Here is a 21,235-nt window from a genome sequence, read left to right on the forward strand (position 1 = left end):
CCTCTTTGCGACTGAGCGATTTATGGCCTTTTGATGACGCGTCTTTTAATAGCCTCATAGCTTATGGGAGGCTCGCTACGTTGAATCTAGGCCTGGGGTCGGGGGAGAGGGGAGGAGGGAGGTGAGAACTGGTGGACAGATGGAGTGAGGGACGGGGAAGAGCAGTTGGTTGGGAAAATGGATGGAAGAAAAGCAGGAAGGCCATGGGGATAGGGAGGGGGAAGGGAGGTGGAGGGAAGGCCCGTGAAAGGAGAGAAGAGTGTGTGTGTGTGTGTGTGTGTGTGTGTGTGTGTGTGTGTGTGTGTGTGTGTGTGTGTGTGTGTGTGTGTGTGTGTGTGTGTGTGTGTGTGTGTGTGTGTGTGTGTGACGCGGCCTGTAAAATAGATGAGGGGAGGGGATGGCGATTGTAAGCAAAGAGCCGGCAGATGAGAAATGGCTTCTTCCATAAAAGATGTACGGAATGAGAAACAGAGCAGAAAGCCGTTTGATAATTAATCAGAGGGAGGTGACCTTCTGCCGTCACAACTTCCACAACTCATTTGTGATTTCCAATTGTTTCGTTGCCTGCTGCTGCGCGGGGGGGGGGGGGGGGGGTCTTTGACAAACCCTCACCAAAGATTTCCGGCAAGGGAGATTTCCAGTGTTTTATAACGAAGGGGCCATTGTATTTATAAGTATTTATATGACGTAATCAAGCAGAAGATGCTTTTGTCCAAAGCGCCTCACAACTTATTCATACACCGATGGAAGCAGCCGTGCAAAGCTCATCTGGAGCAGTTTGGGGATTACGTGTCCCAGGAGGATGGAGGAACCGGGGGCAGAACTGGCAGTCTTCAGACCACTGGACGACCCGCCTGAGCCGCTGCCCTGCCAAGTCTTTACAGCTCTAGTTCTTTTGTTGCACAGGATGAACGGTGAATGTTGACCTGGTGAAAGCCTCTGCATTGCTCATCACAATGTCCCGAGACCAACAGGTAAGTCCAGGTTGCGCAACCAGCAAGGTCTCGGCTCAACCCAACATCCCGTCTCTGCGATCGCTTACAGAGATGGGGCTAAACCCCCCCCCCCCCCCGCCCCCCAGTGGAAATGCTTTTAGCCGCTCTCAGTGGCTCGGAATAACCACTTCTAGCCGCTCTCAGTTTCCCGTGCCACACATGTTTAGCAATGTCACCTCGAGTGGAAATGTATTCCCGGGGATCTCTCAGGTAAGATTTCTCCGTCGGAGCTCCTTGACTTTACCCTCCCTTGTTGTATTTATGTCCTGCGGTTGTTCATTTGGCACTTGTGCGAACCAATCATCTCCACTCCGTGTCCACTCTTTGACATCAACATCGGCCAACAATATAGCGCAGCGTTGGGCAATTTCCATGGCACCAAAACATCAGAATGAAACCATTTTGAGGGGGCTTTGCGTGTACAATTACATTTCGTTTTGCTAAACAAATGAAAGCGGCAGCAATATTGAAATGAATAATTGCTCCTCTTTTTGGCAATCGCAGACATTGCCGTCACAGTGAGCCTGTTTGCCTAGTTTGTGCCTATTTGTACTGTACAACCAATGGCATCATGCATGTGACTGTGAACCAGGTCTTACTCTGTGACCCGTTCAGGTTCCTTTTCGATTGTCCAGTTTCGTACAGCATAAAAATGTGATCATGTCTACCTCCATTGTAGTGTCACTGTGGAGTCAGTGATGTTGACTTCTGCAATCATTACCTCAGTTCTAGTGGTGAAAAAGGGTTTTTTTTATGCTCCTCTAATGAATAAAGACATTCAGAGGTTAGAAAATAAAGCATATAGTTCAGGATTTACTTAATATCTTAGTCCTACTGATCAATGACCAAAATGGCTGCGCGTGCACAACGCGAGGCGTCTCTCCAGATTCTGCAAATTAGCGTTATATACCTACTAGTCCTAAATTTGTTCAGTCCGAACAGCTTTGAAAAGCTATCGCACACCCGTCAAGAACTTTTGGACGTTGGATTACACAATTTAGATAAATTGGTCAGCGATTTCCGATCATTAGGACACTGGAGCCTACCAACCCGGCTCTGCCGTCAGGAAGAGGTCATGAGGTCCCTCCAATTTTCCTACATTCAGAACTGGTGCACGGAGTACGTCGTCTCCACGGCACTACACTCCGCCCTCTCCCACCTGGACAACAACAACACCTACATGAGAATGCTGTTCATGACTTCTGCTCAGCATTCAACACCAGCATCCCCTTCAGACTGGTCACCAAACTAGGTGACCTGAACATCAACCCCTCCCTCTGCAACTGGATACTGGACTTCTTAACCAACAGACCCCAGTATGTTAGATTAGGCGACCACACCTCCTCAACCCTTAGCCTTAACACTGACGTCGCAAAGGGCTGTGTACTGAGTGCTCTCCTCTACTCCCTCTGTCACCCACGACTGTACTCCTGTACATGGTTCCAACACCATTATCAAGTTTGCAGACGGCACAATGGTGGTTGGCTTCATCAACAACAACGATGAGATAGCCCACATGGAGGTGGTCCAGTACATAGCAGCGTGGTGTGCCGACAACAACCTGGCCCTTAACATCAAGAAGACCAATAGCTCAAAGTGGACTTCAGGAAGATGAAAGGTGGCACACACACCCTAATACATTTCAATGGGATGGAGGTCAAGCGTGTCACCAGCTTCAGGTTTCTCGGTCTCTACATCTCCGAGGACCTCTTTTGGGCCCTCAACACCCACCCTTGTGAAGGCTCACCAGCACTTCGTCTCCCTGAGGAAGCTGAAGAAAGCCCATCTATCTCCGCAGATCCTGGTGAACTTCTTTGGTGCACCATCAAGAGTATCCTCACCAACTCAGTCTGGTACGGCAACTGTACTGCTGCGGACTGGAAAGCACTGCAAAAACTGCCCAACGCATCACCGGCCCACTACCCGCGATTGAGGCTCTCCAGCACAAGCGGTGCCTGCGGAGGGCGCACAACATTGCCAGAAACACCTCACCCCAGCCACAGGCTGTTTGACCTACTCCCCTCCGGAAGGTGCTACAGGAGCCCCCTGTTCGAAGACCAGCAAGTTGAGCAACAGTGTCTTCCCTTCAGCTGTCATCCTGCTGAACTATACACTACAGTGAAAGCCTCCAGTTAACACTGAGAGAACATGAAAAGTCCACCTAGACACATCCCGAGACAGGAATCGAACTGGTCGCATCAAGGCAACAGTTCAGGGGGTACTCCAGGGATTCTGCCATTTTTTTTAATTGTCAAAATTATTTTTATGAAAAGTTTTTATGACAAACAATTAAACAACAATAAACACAAAACAATAAAATTGATTATACTCCATAAACACTCGACCAGTGGCTTTTTTGTATATCAGCGATCAGCTGAAAGCAGATTTGCAGCTTCTGGTATTATGATGCCTTCAAAAACAAAAAGAACATTTCTGAGTAACATTCAAAAACCTCTGAATTTTCAGTGACGTACTCTGTCTCTGACAGACATAACTGGTTCATGGCTGAACTTCCATAAAAACACATGGTAGATGGTTTGTATTATTGTATAGATATTAAACAGCATGTAAAACCATATTTCAGATTCATGAAAACTTTATTTAATTTGTGAAAACAGAGAAAAGGTGGATTTCCCTGTTTTGTCTAAACACAGGCCAATTAAGAAAAACAGAAAAAAAAAGAAAAAGAAAAAAAATGGTACCATATTTCCGATTTGCAAAACCTTTATTCTATTTGTGAAAACAAGAAAAAGATGGATTTTGCACGTAGGAGCGATTCATGCTGATTTTAGATGGATGCCGGTGACGGCCAACTACAGTGTGTGGGCGAGAGACGCCTGTCACAGCCTGCACCTGACAGTTCGGGAACGGAGCCTGAGCGCTGAGGTAGAGTCTGCATACATCTACGTCTAAGAGATGACACTTTCTAGTCTTATGTATCCACAGCTTCTGATTGTGCGAGTGGACAGCGATGATGGAGAAGTGGGCCAGCTATGCATTCTTCTGCTGGCTGCGTGTGTGTGTGTGGGCTTGTGTGTGTGCGTGTGTGTCCTATATGTTTATTTAACGGTTTTGTCACTTCCAAGCACTCTGTTTGCTTGATGGGCTGTGATTGTCCGTGACACCAATCGAGGCGGTGAGGTACCATCCAGGCACGCACACATCCCAAACAAACACAATAAAAAGATCCCACCTTACTTGCGGCTGTCAATCATCCTGGCACAGATGCCTTTTCCTTCTGATTGCCAGTAGAATACATTTCATATTGATGGTGACCGGTCAGACACACACACACACACACACATACACACACACACACACACACACACACACACACACACACACACACAAACCCATAGGCACCCTCCCGTCATGCGTCTCACTCCTCATTCCTCTCCATCAGCCGCGCTGGGAGTCGAGCGGCGGCTGAGCTCTGAGCCCACATTGCATTTTCATGTCCGCCCATCGATTAAATGGTAATGCCTGTAAATGTTTCATCCTTCACATCTTGAGCAACGTTTTCAGTGCGTGTGTGCGTGCGTGTGTGCGTGTGTGTGTGTGTGTGTGTGTGTGTGTGTGTGTGTGTGTGCAATGTCTGTTCCTGCAGTTGGGATGACGCCTCCGATGAGGAAATATCCTCTGTGATAACCAGAAAGAAAAAGAGGGAACACAACCCAATTGGAGCAACAAGAAGCGGAAAGCAAAGAGTGAACGCTTGGAAGGTGCGCTTATGAAAACGGAAACCATTTAATTTGTATTATTTTTATTTCCATAGAGAGCACAGCAGTGCATGTATGTTTGTGATTGTTTATTTAGTATTTATTTTTGTCTAAAGCTCTCTAAAGCCCCTTGAAGGGGGAAGAAAAGGAGCGTGCACCCATCGGCAGAGTTTAGATTTGCATATATTTTAAAACAATGTCAATTTATGTGCAGTGTTGCCTGATTATGACTGTGTGTGTGTGTGTGGTGGGGGGGGGGGGGGGGAGGGCGAGAGAGAGAGAGAGAGAGAGAGAGAGAGAGAGAGAGAGAGAGAGAGAGAGAGAGAGAGAGAGATTTTAGTTTGCATCAAAGCCAACCCTTGGCTCTCCGCACTGTTAAAATATTAACGATAGATAGATAGACAGACAGACAGACAGACAGACAGACAGACAGACAGATAGATAGATAGATAGATAGATAGATAGATAGATAGATAGATAGATGGATGATAGACAAACAGAACAGGTGAAATTGCAGTGTAAGAAATAGTTTAGATAAAAAAATAGGCACTAATAATAATAAAGCAATGGAATAAAAATAGTAAAACCAACAAATAAAATGGCAATATGTGAAAATATACAATCTAACATAATGGTTAAACTGTACACAATAAATTATAACCATATCAGCCAGTCCCTAATAATAAACAACAAAAATTATAACCTAAAAGAACAGAAAAACAACTAGAAAAATAAAAATAGAAAAAAAAAACACACAAAAAATAAATGTAATAAATGAATAAGATGAGAAAAAGTTGGGAATAAAGGAAAATAAATAAAGAAAATAAATTAATCCGAAAGAAATTATCCAAATGTGTCAAACTGTATCCCAGCTGAGGTAGCATGTTCTAAAGCTTTCCAAATCCGCTTGAGGGGAAAGGCAAATTAGGAATAATATAAATAAAAAAAGAATGGTTCCTCAGGTGGAAAATTCATTGAAGATCCCCTGGTGCGTTGGGTCAATTGTTTTTAATTAATGAACAAAAGTGACTCTGTCAGTAACGCATCTCTGACATAATGAATGCTAGAATAGAGCCAACTGTGTTTATAAAAATAAAGGGACAGAAAAACATAAAGAAGCTGATAAAACACGACAGTAAAACTAAAAACGATGATAAATAAAAGGTTAAATCCCAGCATATTGGAGTGCAGTAAAACAATGTTCTATACGTTTGGATATTCATTTCAAAAGACTCCAAAGGATCCTCCCATAAGCTGTTTCAAAGGGCAGGGCCAGAATGCTCACGCCAAACAGATGAGGAGGTGTGTTTAGGATTGAAAATTGAAAAAGATAAACTAGAATAATCGTATAAAATCGATTCTCTGCGCCGCGGAGGCACGGACACGCCGGACGTCTCCTTGACGCTGCCTCAAATAGAATGTACAGTACATGCTTGAGAATAACATGAGAATAACAACAAAAGCGATTGTGCACGTACGCTGCCGATGCTCCATTTTTCGATGGACCCACCGGGGGAAGAAAACTCCGAAAAGACTGTGAAACTTCCAGGGAGAAAATTCCGACCAATCCCAGAATGGTTGGCAAGTGCGCCGTGTTTGGGTTTTCATGTTTTGGTTCCGCTTTTATGCGTTGCAGTGCGAAAACATCAATCAAACCAAGGTCCGAGCTGAATCGAAACAAAGCAAACTAACTACAGGTCTGAATACGCCCTCAAAGGCCAGTGGCCATTATTCAAAAACAACTGACTGCGTATTGCCGCTTTCCACCAATCAGAATCAGGTATTGGGACAGAAGTATATAATATACTGTGTGCACTATCTTGACGCTCGGTTCAGTGGCCGGAGGGAGACAAATGCAGATGTGCGTAAGACAGGCATACGGAGCGAGAGGAGAGAAGCGAAGGAGGCGGGGGCAAGCGGAGCCGACACCAGGGGCTGGTTGGAAGCAGGGAACAGCGATGTGGGGGCGGGTGGAGGGAGGGCGGAGGGAGGGATAAGGGGAGGGGGCGATGGGTTGATGGACGGAGACAGACGTGCGGGCGGGCGCAGGAGTGCGGATCCGTCTAACAAATTACCCTCTCGTCCACACACACACGCCTCCCTCTCTCTCTCGCTCCCCAGCCCTCCCTCCCTTTCTCTCTCCATCTACCTGTGGGTGGGTGTGTGTGTGTGTGTGTGTGTGAGAGTGACATGGCTGTCAGCCGGGGTGGTGTTACATATTGGGCGTTGTAAAGTAGGCCATAAACACCGAGCGGGGCAGGTGGATAAAAAGAGAGAGAGGGAGAGAGAGAGAGAGAGAGGAGGGGAAGAGGGAGGGGAAGAGAGAGAGAGACAGAGGGGGAGAGAGAGAGAGCGGAGGTTCATCCGTCTCTGTCCCATTAACATCCTCCCCCTCCCAACACACAGGTGCCTGCACAGGCAGTGGGCTTCAGGAGACTTCCACGAATTTGAAAGAGCCTCTAATAGGGATCACATGGTGACGCGCCGGACTCACGTTTCATTCAGAAATCCCAATTTCCCCCCCCCCACCCGGGACCAGAGGCTCTTTCGGGAGAAACCGTTTTTAATGTCACCGACACGTTACGTACGCTGCTCGGGCAGCGTTTATCACACACACACACACACACACGCACACGCACACAAACACACACTGCGTTACAACTACTACAGACACACGCAATTCAACGAATGTGTAGTATTCTATTCGCACAAATCTCAAGTACCCACCACCCGGGGCATGCCCCGCCCAGGCGAGAGATCTTCTCCTGCCTTGGGTTTCACTGTCAAGAATGAATGACCACAGCGAGTGAGTGTCTTGTCCCCACTGTGTCGCCACCTGTTGGTCACTGTTCCTTTTTGCCATCCACCAAGGACGCACAGTGTCGAGATTGGTGCAATATGGACACACGACACGCGTAATATTAACAAACTTTCAATCACCAAGCGTAGCAGCGGGGGCGGGGCTTCGCGGGCGGCTTTCTGCCGGCGTTGCGCCTGGGCGTTCACGTGACGCGCCTGCGGAAAGGGTCTGCCGTTCACCACCCGGCGACGGGCGCGAAGCAAGCACAAGTGAGGAGATTATATTGGGAGAAAGGGATCCGCATTTTTGGTATGGATCCTAATCGACGCTAGAATCGATACTTTTGGTTTCTATCTGCCCAGCCTCACACTGCAGCCCATTCGGAACAGGCACCGCACTGGTTTTCTCAATTCAGCCAATTACTCTGAACCTAAGTTATGAAAAACCAAAAGTCCAGATGGCTGACTCCAAATACTAGCGGAGGTCGTTTTGCTTTCTGAGCGCGGGACTTCCACTTCTGCACTTTAAAAGGCTGCATGTGACATTAAAAATAATAATTCAAAGAAAAGGCACAGTAGGTTGTAGTATTTGGTGTACTCAATGCGCTGCTTCTTAATGGACAGGAATTGCAATCTTTGGTGTGGCCATGAAAACAACAAACTGTAACGCCACCACCCATCGTTTGGCAAGTACAACACGATGATTAACCTTTTGGATCAATATACACGTTTCTGACTGTACCGCCACTTTTCTGAACGGACATTTATCCTGGATTACTAGATCATTTTCCCCGACTGGACTGCATGTGAGCTTGTTGGAAAGATTAGTCTGTGTTGCTCTGTTGAAGTACAGTTACGCAGACGGACCTTTTTTCCTGCATACGGGTGAATTTTCATGCAGGTAAATTACGAAATAAAGAGCCAATGAAATACATTTTAAAAACAAATCTAGCTTTGCTCAAGTAAGGCAACACAGCAACGACTTTACCATTTAGACCTGTTCTGTTAACCATTTTTTGTTTTAATGACACATACCAATACATTTTCCACATTTTTATTATTTTGGTCTGTAGTATTGTAACGCTGTGTGTGTGTGTGTGTGTGTATGTGTGTGTGTGTGTGTGTTGTGTTATTCGCATCAGTTCATCTTATTGGGGTGAGGTGTCCAGAATAGAGTGTGATTGACTGGATGAGATGTTTACTTGTTGCTGGTTGTAGTGTGAAGAAACAACACAATTTAAAGTTCTATCAAAGGCTGCCGGCCGCCCCCTTGGTTGTGGTTTCCACCTGGACACCTCAGCCCCCTTGGGTGGCCGCGGGCCACTCGGCATGGAGTATGTATCGGCCCTATTGTCAAGCAGCGCACCGGGAAAAGGCCGACACAGTGCCGGTAGTGCCAATACTGTCCGGCCCTGGTTGAGATCAGAGCAGAGCGACTGCCGGGAACGCGACAACTGGGCAAAACCAAAAACCCATGGGGGGGGCGGGCGATTTGGGGCAGCACATTTTTTTCTTCTTAAAACATAAAAGATATCATCTGTGGGCGCCCAACATCTTTATATTTTATATTAAAAAACCGAATTAATTTTCTTTTCTTTCATTTTTATTTCCTCGTCTTGGCATCCCCATGGTTGATTGGTGCCCTAGGCGACTGCTGATGCACGCCCCATGCTCAGGGCCGGCACTGCGCTTAGTCGTGAAACTAATTAATTCGATGACTTATTACAGCTTTAAGTTTTGATCTAACGAGCTAATTTCCATCATTTGTCTCTTTTCAATGAAATCCGAACCATTTTCACGGCACGCCAGACACACTGGTTATTGTTTTGGAAAAACTCTGCTTCAAGGCAAGAGGGAGAGAGAAACTGTCAGAATTCCAATCCGACGTGTTCACAGATAAATAAAAAGCCAAGGATACAGATGGAGACCGACAGGAGATTCACATGTTCTAACTTCCAACCAGAGCTCCTCCAAACACCAGCACTGCTTGTGCTGCGAGCACCGAGCCACAGTAATAGCTTTTGACAGGTTGCTGTTTACTCACTGGTGACCCTTCTAAGCAAGCCTCAGAGGCCAGGTAGGTAAAAGGTTGCGACACTGGAAGGGGCCGCCTTATCTCTGAAGTAAAAATGCCCTTAAGCCCCCAGTGCGAAACACCACCGCCGCCGCCACCGCAAAGAAAAAAAAAAAAAAGATGAATCCAACCCATCGGCGCGAAGAGGCAAGGGTTTTTTTCATATTCGGCAGAAAAGCCGTTGTGTTTCATCTTTCCCCTCCTTTCACACGTGCTTTAATGTCTGGCTTGGCTTTAACCCCCGGCGCAGCACCGGGGCTTCAAACGAAGAGCGCGGGGGCTGGAGAGTAATCCGCTTACTGTAATCAGATAATCAGATTACCGAAATAAAAATCGCAAAATGATATCTTTCTGTGTTTGCGGGGACGAGTGACGCGGATCTTGTTGCCCAAACCTTTTGTCGTCGCAATCTTTACCACAGGCCATAAGCCCATTAGTTTGAGGAGCCGCGTGGAGGAGTGGCGCGTTTCACTCCATCTGAAGAAATTGTGCAGAGATGTGGAGGCACTGATACACGGCGCCTGCCACGTCACCTCGGAAGCTATTGTAAAAATCCTCCTGAACCCAGAAATTGGTGCGTCTTATCGGATGCTAAAAATGCCACGCTTTGGCCAAACCGGTATCATTCCGTCACGTCAGTAAAAACCTGCTGATATTTGCTTAAGATTACATTTAGTGGATGCGTTTATCTAAAGCGACTTACAATTATTCAAACACCGACGGACGGACACTACAGCATGCTAGCAGGAGGAGCCTGGGATCGAACCAGCAACCTCTAGATTACTAGATGACCAGCTCTACCGCGCGCCCCTCGGCGGCGCCCTCAACGGTCTTGAAATCCTGACGCGTTTGCGAGTCTCCCATGCGATCCAGTGAAGCGTCTTTGGCCGCTCTCTCTGTGATCCTGCCGTCGTGCGGCCATTCATCACGCCGTCCGCCACGGAAATATTCATCAACCAAAAAACGAGAATGGAGGTTTGCTTTTTCCGACACTGGGAATGGAGGAAGGATCCGATGCGCGACCGAGGCCGACAGAGAATAACAATGTGTTCCGGAGCGCGGCGGTAAGAGAAATTACTTGGGGATTTGGGGGCAGCCTCAAGAGCGGAAAAGCGCAAAATGTCATCTCTTGTTGGCCTCGGCGCCACCCGTTTTCGCGGGAAAAGCACATCATCGCCAGTGCAGGTGTACCGCCAGAGAGCCGGTGTTTGTTAGAGAATGTGCGTGGGTCAATTACAACAGGAGAGACCTGCTTCGCTCTAGGGCTGTACAAATCTCATTGTGTTTCCCGAGCTTTACGGCGGGGATCTGATAAAATAGGGAGGCAGCGAGAGAGAAGCGGGGACAGGGAGACAGCTCGAGAGTCCTGCCGACGCCACCAGGGTCCAACCACCCCTAGATACACCCTCCCCTGCCAACCGTGTCCGAAAGCACGCCTGACAAATGAATGCAGGAAGCCAGCGCCGGGCCCACGGTCTCCTGAGCTCAGAGACTAACAATACCCACTCCTCAGAGGGAGGGATGGAGAGACAAGCAGACAAGGACGACAAGGCGAGAGCGAGCGAGAGAGAGAGAGAGAGAGAGAGCGCCATGGGAAAATCCGAGCCAGGTGGAGTTGTACTTAAAGCAAAACAAATCCCCCTCACGCACGAGGCAAGCACCGCACCGACGACGCGGGGAGACGTATCGAGAGAAACCGAGACAAGAGGGGAAAAAAATGGAAATCGAAAAAGACAAAGATAGACTCTTAAGCGAGACGTTTACTTGCATCCCTTTTTTTTTGTGTGTAATTGCCAACCCCTCGGGACGTTTCGGAGCTGTCGGCAAAAAGTTGAGGGGGGGAGTTCAGAAAGGGGGGAGCCGAAGTGAGACGATACAAACTCACACGGAACTGACGAACTGAACTGACTGTGCGATCGGGCTGTCGGCCGGAGCAACGGAGTCAAACTAACACGCAAACTAAAATACCTCGTTGCTCAAAACAGCACATTTTCAGAGTTAATGACTTGGTTACAATGAGCTTTCAATGCAAAATACACATTTTGACGCAACATTCGGGGCACATTTCGACACGCGACGAGGACACAAATTTTGTCGGACAAAAAGAAAAACCTCTGCACCGACCGGGAGGGAAAATCTACGTGATGCTGGCGAGGCCAGCATCATCTCAGCTGGCTCCGCCCAAAAACTACGATGTGGAACATCAGGCAAACACAAATTAACTTCGAAAGCAAAATGTTGGTTGAACAGTTTGAGGGCTCCTAAAAAAAAACAAAAAAACGCAAGCGTCTTTTCCCTGCCCGAGGACGCCGCGCGAAAAAGCCTGATACCTACCTCACACCGCAAATGCAGAAATTGTCAAAAGTATTGTAATATAATTTTATATCAGTCTTCATCCACCCATCAAAACACCAGGTACACACTGAAGGGCCCTTACACGTCCTAAACTACAATTAAAACATTGATTACTGTGCGGATCCCCCCCCCCCCAGACACACACACACACACACACAAGACCCATTACCCATAACTCTCTCGTAGTTGAACATACACACACGTGCACTTACACTTTAATTGCATGCAGGTAAAGACACGACCACCCATTGATGCACGAGACATGTGCTCTAATTTACATTTTATTTCTTACTCCTTCTCTATTTTCCTCTCACTCACCCACTCTCACCCACTCTCACACACACACACACACACACACACACACACACACACACACACACACACACACACACACACACACACACACACACACACACACGTCCTCCCCTTCCGCACATACGGCTTCGCCCTAATTAAACTGCTTCTTTGTCCTCCAAGCCGCTGTCCTGCAGGATTTAATCAGGGGGTTTGTTTGTTTTTGTTTTTTATTGGGATGGGGAGTCGGAAGTTGACAGTGATCGGTGCGTAAACCGCACAGCACTTGCACCGGGCTTATTTTCCACGGAGGAGACACAGTGTCACCAATCAGCGTAAAGCCGAATATCCGTGAACAGGGTGGGATAGGCTGGTTGTTTTTCGACCCAGGTTCCCGTCATTCGAAACGGAATCCTCCCGTCGTAATCCAAAGCACAACCCCGCTGGACGCCTGACTGTTGAGAAACCTACCACTCTGCTGCAGCTGCTCACTGTGCTTACACGTCTATCAGAGTCGGAATCAGAAATACTTTATTAATCACAGGGGGAAGTTACTTGGGAAATTATCCCTGGGGTGGAAACAGAAATCCTTTGAATGCATAGCAGGACGTGGTCGCACAGAGCTTGATGGCTGGTTTTATATGAGAACAAATATTTTCAGGACTGACATGTCAGGCTTAACCAGGCAGGAACATGACTCCGTCGAACCTTACTTAGGAAGTAAGAAGTAAGTCATCCGAAATGACTCTCAAAGCAAGAGTTGGTCATTTTTGGCGAACCCCCTTATTGTAAGTGCTGCCACGTATCTTGTATTCGGGGACGGCATTTCAAGAAAATTTGGGAAGGACGTGGGAGGGAACTTACCTTGGCGATTGTCTCGTGGAACTTGTAGAGCGGGTCGAGACTTTCCGGGGACTGAGCCGAGAACTGGGCCTCCGACAGGAAGGTGGCGGCCTGGAAGAGGGGGTGCTATTTATTTAGTGGGATAGTCATTGGGTTTTTTTGCACACATTCCCAAACTAAAACTGAGATCGGTGAATAAGTCAATTGCTGAAAATGCAACTACGTAGGGTTTTCAAAATACTTCCGTCAGTACTCTGTATCGGTGCAGCCTAACTCATTCATTTGTGATCTGTGTATCCTGAAATGTAAGCTTTCCGAAAATACCTTGACATCCGCCATCAGCCGAGTAGATATGTCAGCATCTTAGCTAATATCTGCTTTGTTTGGACTACGAATGTCCATTGACCTTATTCATCTATGAGTCCTGAATTCGACCGAGGCCCTTGGTGGTGAATTAAAATAACCAACTTATACATCAGCCGAATGACTTGACAACAGTTATTGCTTTTTCAACATACTGTATATTGTTATAAGATGAGGAAAATCAGCTTGGACATAATTCACTATATTGCTGAAAACCTAACCATTGGAAGGTAATTTGAAGTGGGACACCGAAACCCTTCCTTCTCTCTGTACTGTCTTATTTTGAATTGTTTCAACATGAATAAATAAACAAATAAATAAATCAATATATTTATAATTAAAAAATGCTATAATAATGAATACGGTGTAATATCACAATAAATACAACAAATACAAAACCAAAACCAAGAGGACTGGGATAAGAAGCGAGCATGCCCAGGAACCTACACCAACCCACATTCACACAAGGGGGGATGGGGGGGACGTCCAATATGGAGTTGTGAATTTTCTTACTTTCCACCAAGAAACGCGATAAAGTTGGGAGCGGGAATTTCCTAAGTGCCGGCTCTGAATAAATACTTGAATTATTGAGCACAACATCTGGGTCAGAATATGCCCCCGTTGTAAGATATCAAGAGCTGGATCCAGCATCGGCCCAAGACAATCCTCCCTGCCTAAATTTAGAAAATGAAACTGAAGGCAGGCGAGTGTGCGATGGGCTCACGTGATTCACGAGGGTTAGGCTTTGTAGTTTAATCAGCGTCAGTCCAGTCAAGATGAATTTAACGTACAATCAGAACAATCAGAACAAAGATCCTCTCAGTTCGCTTACAGCCAATTGCACAAAATAAACCCCCTCATAGAGATATAATACACATAATAATGTATGAATTAATTTACATTGTGTGCTTGTCAGGTTCATGGTACGCAGCATAAATAAATAATCATAATAAGTATAATAAATAAATACTATTAATGTTATATTATAATATTATAATATTTATGTACAATGTAATAATACATTATTCATTTTCCATTTTAATACTAAATCATGGATAACATTTTTAAATTGAAATTAATTACTTTTTTTTTTTGCTTCAGAAACAGCATCACAGTGTTAAATACATATTGATACAGTTTTTAAGCAGTGTGCTTAATTTGTAATAGGTGTAGTTTTCAGAAAGGGCCTTTATTTGCCTTTTGATTTATCTTGCTTAAATGCAAGTAGTTAAAGCATTTGTCTAGCCTGCAGTATTCTCAGTAATTAATTGTACTCTGTGTATATTATTCTAGGTAATGAAGTACACTGCAAGAAACAATGAAACATTAAAGGGGACCTATTATGAAAAACCCACTATTGCAGTGCTTGTGCACATACATCTGGGTCTCTGATGGGCCTACTAACACACAAACTGTGAAATAAGACAACCCAATCTGTTGTTTTGTGAGCTGCCGTTGTCAGGAACATGTGATTCAATAAGCCATTAAGATTTGCTTCCAAAGTCACATTGGAGACTCATTCGAATCAGAACTGCCCCCAATCCAACTCACTCCACCCATGGCTCGAGAACTACCAAGTGCCGCCAGATGATCAAAAGGATAATACAAATAAAAATGTATAGATTTGTTTTTTGATTCCTAATTGAATGAAACAAAACAAGCCCTGTGCAGATTAAATTACGCCTTGTAGCTTATGAGTGAAGATTCAGTAACTGGATTGCTTATTTCTTGCCTCAAATTTGTTCAGTGACAGATTTGGTGGACTGCTAGGGTGGAATAAGTGAAGGTTTATGTATCTTATACAACGGAACACTAGTGCTCTTGCTCAAACCCCATTGGCCCATAGAACTAGGGGCCTCAGGAGGGAGGCGACACACACTGAAACAGCATGTCAGGAACAGGAGATGTTTTGAGGCATGTTAGAATGGCTAGAATGCATAATCTGGGTGGTATATTGAGCATATCTCCACCTGTCTGTCTCTCTATATATGTACAGTTAACTGTTTATCATTTTGAGGCAACTACTGGACACTGTAAATGCTTATAGAGGTATATTCAGCGTATTGATCCTGTGTTATTCACACACAAACAAACAAAGATTAAAGTACAGTTACATTAAAATGTTTGGATTTAATCATGACTTAGATTTTCACCTAATCATGACTTAGATTTTATTCTAATGTTTGTGTTTCTGTTGTTTCTGTGCGGCTGCCGTTCCAGATGTTGTTTCTGTTGTTGCTGCTGCTGCTGGTGTTGCTGCTATTGTTGCTGCTGCTGTTGTTGTTGTGGATGTTTCTGTTGCTGCTGGTGTTGTCGTCGCTGCTGGTGTTGTTGTTGCTGCTGCTGTTGTTGTTGTCTCTGTAACTGCTGCTATTGCTGCTGCTGTTGCTGCTGTTGTAATTGCTTTTGTTGCTGTTTTTGTTGTTGGTTTTCTTATATCTGTTGTTCTTGCTGCTGCTTTTGTTGTTGCTTTTGTTTCAGGGGCATTCTTTTAAAATTACCAGCTGACAACTATGTTCTTTTTTAAATAATTTTTTTATATTTTTGATTGTATTTCTTTGTAAAGCGCATTGTGTTGCCGTGGTTTGAAATGCGCTTTATAAATAAAGTGTGACATAACTTGACTTGTAACTTTCTCAACAGTCAAAGGCGCCAAGCTCTTCCGTCTTGACAACAATACGGTACGGGCCTTTGGATGTAATTAAAAAGACCAAGAAAGATGCAAATTAATAAGATAAAGGGCAAAGGGAGAATGGAAAAGGGAACACCGGGAATTGATCTCTTACCTGTGTACCTTTAAAATATGCGATATACAGACACTGCCTTTATAAATCATATGCGTTGTGCCTGACATCGATTAACCTGTCCTGTTTGAGTCATTGGCATTGTTTAGGAAATGCTGGGTTGTTAAGAAACGTCTAGTGCATATGAAAAAAGTAGGAGACGAGTCAAGCCACTATCACAAGCATCACAGGCTCAAAATCCATTTATTTTTTCATTGGTTGAAAACAATCAAACCTGCCTTTAAAGTAAAAAGACTACTCCACAATTCCCCTCAGATAAATGCACAAAGCAGAGTTATCTCCGTGGAAGTCTTCATACGAATAGGTACGCTGAGAGCGTACCAGTTTACCCTAAGTGTGTGCTTTACTCGGAAGCAGTTTTCATTTTCATTTCCCATTTATGCATGGGAAATGGATCCATTTAGGAAGTAAAGCGGCCTCTTTGAAGCATCATTCTCCAAAGAGCAGCGATATCAAATGACAGAACAAAGGCATCGATGCATTGTTTATGAGTCAGGCAGCGTCCCCACGGGTGCCCCCCATATGACAGGCAACGAAAGATCCAGCCCGGATTATGTTCGAGGCAGGTTTGCTCTTTAAGCGCTGCATCACCACTTCTGAAATTCACAATCACTAGGTCTACTCAAAAAACTCTCCCCCAAAAAAATTGTTTAACTTATACATTTCCAGTCAGGATGCACTGTGCGTACTCGCTCGCCTTAATCTGTGAGTTGATTTCTCTTAAAGCAAGGGTTCTCAACTGGTGGGTCCCAGCCGTCGCTGGTCCGTTTCTTCCACTTCTTCTAAAATCTATATACATGATTTTATGAAATGTACAGAGTTTCCCATGCCCTGCTTTTATTTTCAAACCCTGCTTTCTTGTGGCGTTATGCTGTCATGGTGTCATATCTTCATTTCATATCGTCCCACCACCCTGTGGCAATACTATCAGATCGTCACTTTTTACACCCAACATTTCAACATCAAAGTTAACTGTCTGTTGCTTTTTACAATGCACAAAAGCATTGTGGATTACTGCATCATTAACTATGCGGAATAAAGAGTTACAATCTTAAATTGTAATTTTGGCCATGACTTTATGATTAAGTACAAATAGGGATTCTGAGCCGAGACTAGATGAGAACAAACCACAAACAGGCAAGTGAAAGTCACAGGGGACGCACGCTGTCATATACAGTTTACTATTATGCCCAACACTTTGAGATAGCACAAAGTTATCCCTAGTGATACAAATGCATGAGCTCCATATAAGCCTGCCTAGTTTGCATGCACTTTACCCAGATGTTTTTAAGAACGTGAGCACACCACTGTATTTCTCATACCAACACAGCAGAAATATCAGCACCTTAATGAGTGCAAGTGCAAGAATAATAATAAAACGTCCCGTTCAAACATGATAAAGTGGGATTTAATTATTCAGAATTCATCTCATTACAACCACAATGCATCCTAAACAAGTATCTAAGTTTTCAAAACATTGACGTACGGATTTATAAGCACTTTGAAGCTTATGTGAATTGCATGTTCATTGTTTGAACACGGCCAAGCGATTGTAGGGTGACAACTTAGATACGCTGGGATCGAGATGTGAATCCTCAACAATTTCATTCAAACAATTCAAAGCACTGGGGAAAAACTGTGTAGATGACAATCTAGACAATCTAAAGCCAAAAAAAATCCATACAGTATATACAGGCCTCTGGAGTGGCTACCATCCATTCCTTACTATTGCCCCGGGCACTATATGGGCCTGCCTGGTAACTAACTCCACCGGCACCATTAACACCTGATCAGTGCCACCGGTTCTGTACGGGGCTCCTCAATGGCTAATGTCCATCCCAACTATCACCCCCAATACTGTCTGGGCCCACCCATTGACTAAACCCTCTGGAACGTTTAATACCTGCTCAGTGCCACCTGTTCCATACGAGCTACGATGAGGGTGGGCGCGGCGAGAATGTCGTTGCCAGAAAAAGGACAGTAAAGAGGGAATGCGAGAGAGGACAACATTTATCACTGGAAAAAATAAAAAATCGCACTGTTGTACATATAATGGCTCGCCAGGGCCGGCTGGTGAGGTTAAATTAGTTTTAAATAAGGTACAACTGACTGCTTTTTCACCCCTGCAGTAAACTCAACTCCCAACAATTTTTAATTTAAAAATGCTGCAACGTTTCAGTCATAGACCGGCATACGCCTCAAACAGGTCTTTGTGGTGGAAATGATACAATCATACAGTAATCCGTCTCTCGTTCAATTGAAGGACGCGGGAGAGAAGTAAAGTTGATGAACTCAGGTGTGATAAATAGATTTAAATAGATGGAGCCGTGGGTTCACACACACACACACACACACACACACACACACACACACACACACACACACATACACACCCAAACACACACACACACAAGCTCAGGCTTCATCACTTTTATACCTTCGAGATGAAAAAAATAATAAAGAGAGAGAGAGAGAGAGAGAGAGAGAGATGAGAGTGCCAACCCTCATCATTAAGCTCAGGCCCCTTTTTCATTTTTTTCCTTTGACATTTTTTTTTCTGCCGTTCTTTTCTAATTGGATTCCCAAAGAGATGGAGTTTGAAGCATCTGCTTTTTTTGGGGGTGGGGCGTGGGGGGTGTGGGGGTGTGTGTGTGGGGGGACCAGCTCTACCTCAGGAGGTAGAGCTGGTGGTCTAGTAATCTAAAGGTTGCTGGTTGGATCCCAGGCTCCTCCTGCTAGCATGCTGTAGTGTCCTTGAGCAAGACACTTAACCCCTAATTGCTCCTGATGGCTGCGTCCATCGGTGTTTGAATAATTGTAAGTCGCTTTGGATAAAAGCGTCTGCTAAATGACTAAATGTAAATTTGACACTAATGGAGTCGCTGGCCCCACCTGGAGAGCTGAACTCAAGTCACTGATGATACCTTGTTAATTGTGTCACCATGGAGTATTACCATGGAAAAAAAGCTGTACAGAAGGAACCGGTGTGATTTGTTATTACTGGCATTATCTTGTGGCCTTAGAGAAATTAAAACACCCCGTTGAAAATTTAATATATGAGGTTAAATCCGTGGAAAAGTTAATTTAGCACGTTTCTAATCTGGCCTTGAAACAAAACAGCTATACAGGAAGTTTAAAGTGGCTGACTTTGAATTATCCTTTACTTTCAATTAGAGTTGTGGTGACTGGCTAGGATTTTGGCTTGTTTGACGAAGATAATCTGAGAAAACTAACACAAACTTTGTCACGACTTAATATCTCTTTTAATATCAGTTTTTGGTTTAATTTGCCTCTGGAATATTCTTACTTCTAAAAACAAAAAAACATTCCAAGCTTTTTCTGACGCATAATCACTTGTCCATCAATGATTCTGAAGGGTGGCCAGTTCAGTGAGCTAATGTTGTTAACGGTAATGTTCTGGCACATGGCATTGCACTTCATACCTGGCAACCCCCAACTCACTTGGATCCCTGACGATCACAATCATTTGGCTTATCATCAAAAATCAGTTCACGAAAATCTGGAGTGTCCCTTCAATAAGACTCTTTATTATGGTGTCATATGACTTCAGGAAGTGAAAGACGGGATCAACGTCGAGTGTTTTACCCCAGTGGCTGCTTGAGGACCAGTTATAGTACTAGTCCCGGGCCCACAGAGCAGCACATGCAAGTTCCTTGTTGCAGCTAAAAACAAGTAAATTTGATAATTAATCACTTCAAGGCATTTGGTGGGAGGCTCTACCAATCACATCTGCGCTGCTGGTGTTCACAAACAGTTAGGTATGTTACAGTTATGCGGCGGTGGGGGTGTTTCGTTTGGGTACAGTATGTAACCCAGGGCCAAATACAGCAATAACTGGTAAGATTTCATCATGATCCTGCGTCAACTGTCTGATTCAACAGCCCCCACATATTGTGTGAGGCACACACACACACACACACACACACACACACACACACACACACACACACACACACACACACACACACACACACACACACACACACACACACACACACACACACACACACACACAGTTTCAATTTTCATCCAACAGAAAATGGCAAGAGAGTGAATGCATTATTTGTCTGCTGAACGTTATCAAAGAGAATGTTAAACATGTGATATAATATGTTGCAAATGATATTGTAGCATGCTATTTGGATAGATAATGGCAGTTTCGATTGAAAAAAAAAAACCTGTTGTGTGGCATGTTGGAGCAGCAGTCACAGCACAAACAATTTACAAAGAGCAGCCAGTTAAAAATGGTCAAAATCCTTCCCTGGTTTTCCTTGGGTCTCTTTGTAAAAGCAGAATTCTATCCAAAGCCGATTCCCAACAGAAAGTATTCATTAGTTGACAAATCATCCAAATGTACTCACAAAAACAAACAAAACCGCCCATTCAAATGTTTAAGAACTCACGGTCACAGAAATTTGCTTAATTGGGGTCAACTGTCTAAACGAAAAACTGATATTCCCACTGTAGGAAATGGAGACACAGACAACAGAGACACATCTAGATAGGAACACACATCCCTCTTTGAAATCTAGCAATGATATTCACTGAAATAATCAAACGCTGCAGTTTTGGGGAGTATTTGTGTGTCTATCTCACCCAGATTCAGACACAAAGCTCCTATGAAATTAGGATAGTTTCCAATATCTTGTGATAGGAAAAAATCCAATAATTAATGCTTTGCTCATAAAACTATGCTGACAACGTGACCCAGTACAAGAAGGGAAATAATTCCCTCTATGAGCTGACTGAGAGGAGGGTCGCACTACCCTTTGAGTTCTTGTCCTTGTTATTTTCCAGCTCATGAAGGGCGTACCACACTCCTTCTTCAGATGTGTGTAGCAATAAGGCAATAAGATGTTCGCACACACCAGTATGTGCTGAAGTCAAGCCAGGGGCTTAAGTTTGGCGATATCCAGGAAATCCCTTTCCACTCCTTGGAAGCCCCCTTCCACTCTCAAATGCTGATTA

General features: G+C 44.7%; 1 protein-coding gene across 1 annotated transcript in view; it reads right to left on the reverse strand.

Moving 5' to 3' along the window:
• The window catches only part of naaladl2 (N-acetylated alpha-linked acidic dipeptidase like 2), a gene marked incomplete at both ends in the record, with an annotated part of 245,690 nt that overhangs the window by 33,146 nt on the left and 191,309 nt on the right, over window positions 1-21,235 (reverse strand). The window contains one exon of the mRNA XM_080004472.1: window positions 13,101-13,190. Within this exon, the coding sequence (XP_079860598.1) occupies window positions 13,101-13,190 (90 nt within the window). The remainder of the gene's footprint in view (window positions 1-13,100; window positions 13,191-21,235) is intronic.

The sequence above is a fragment of the Zeus faber genome, assembly GCF_960531495.2.
Source record: "Zeus faber genome assembly, chromosome: 1".
NCBI classification, from domain to species: domain Eukaryota; kingdom Metazoa; phylum Chordata; class Actinopteri; order Zeiformes; family Zeidae; genus Zeus; species Zeus faber.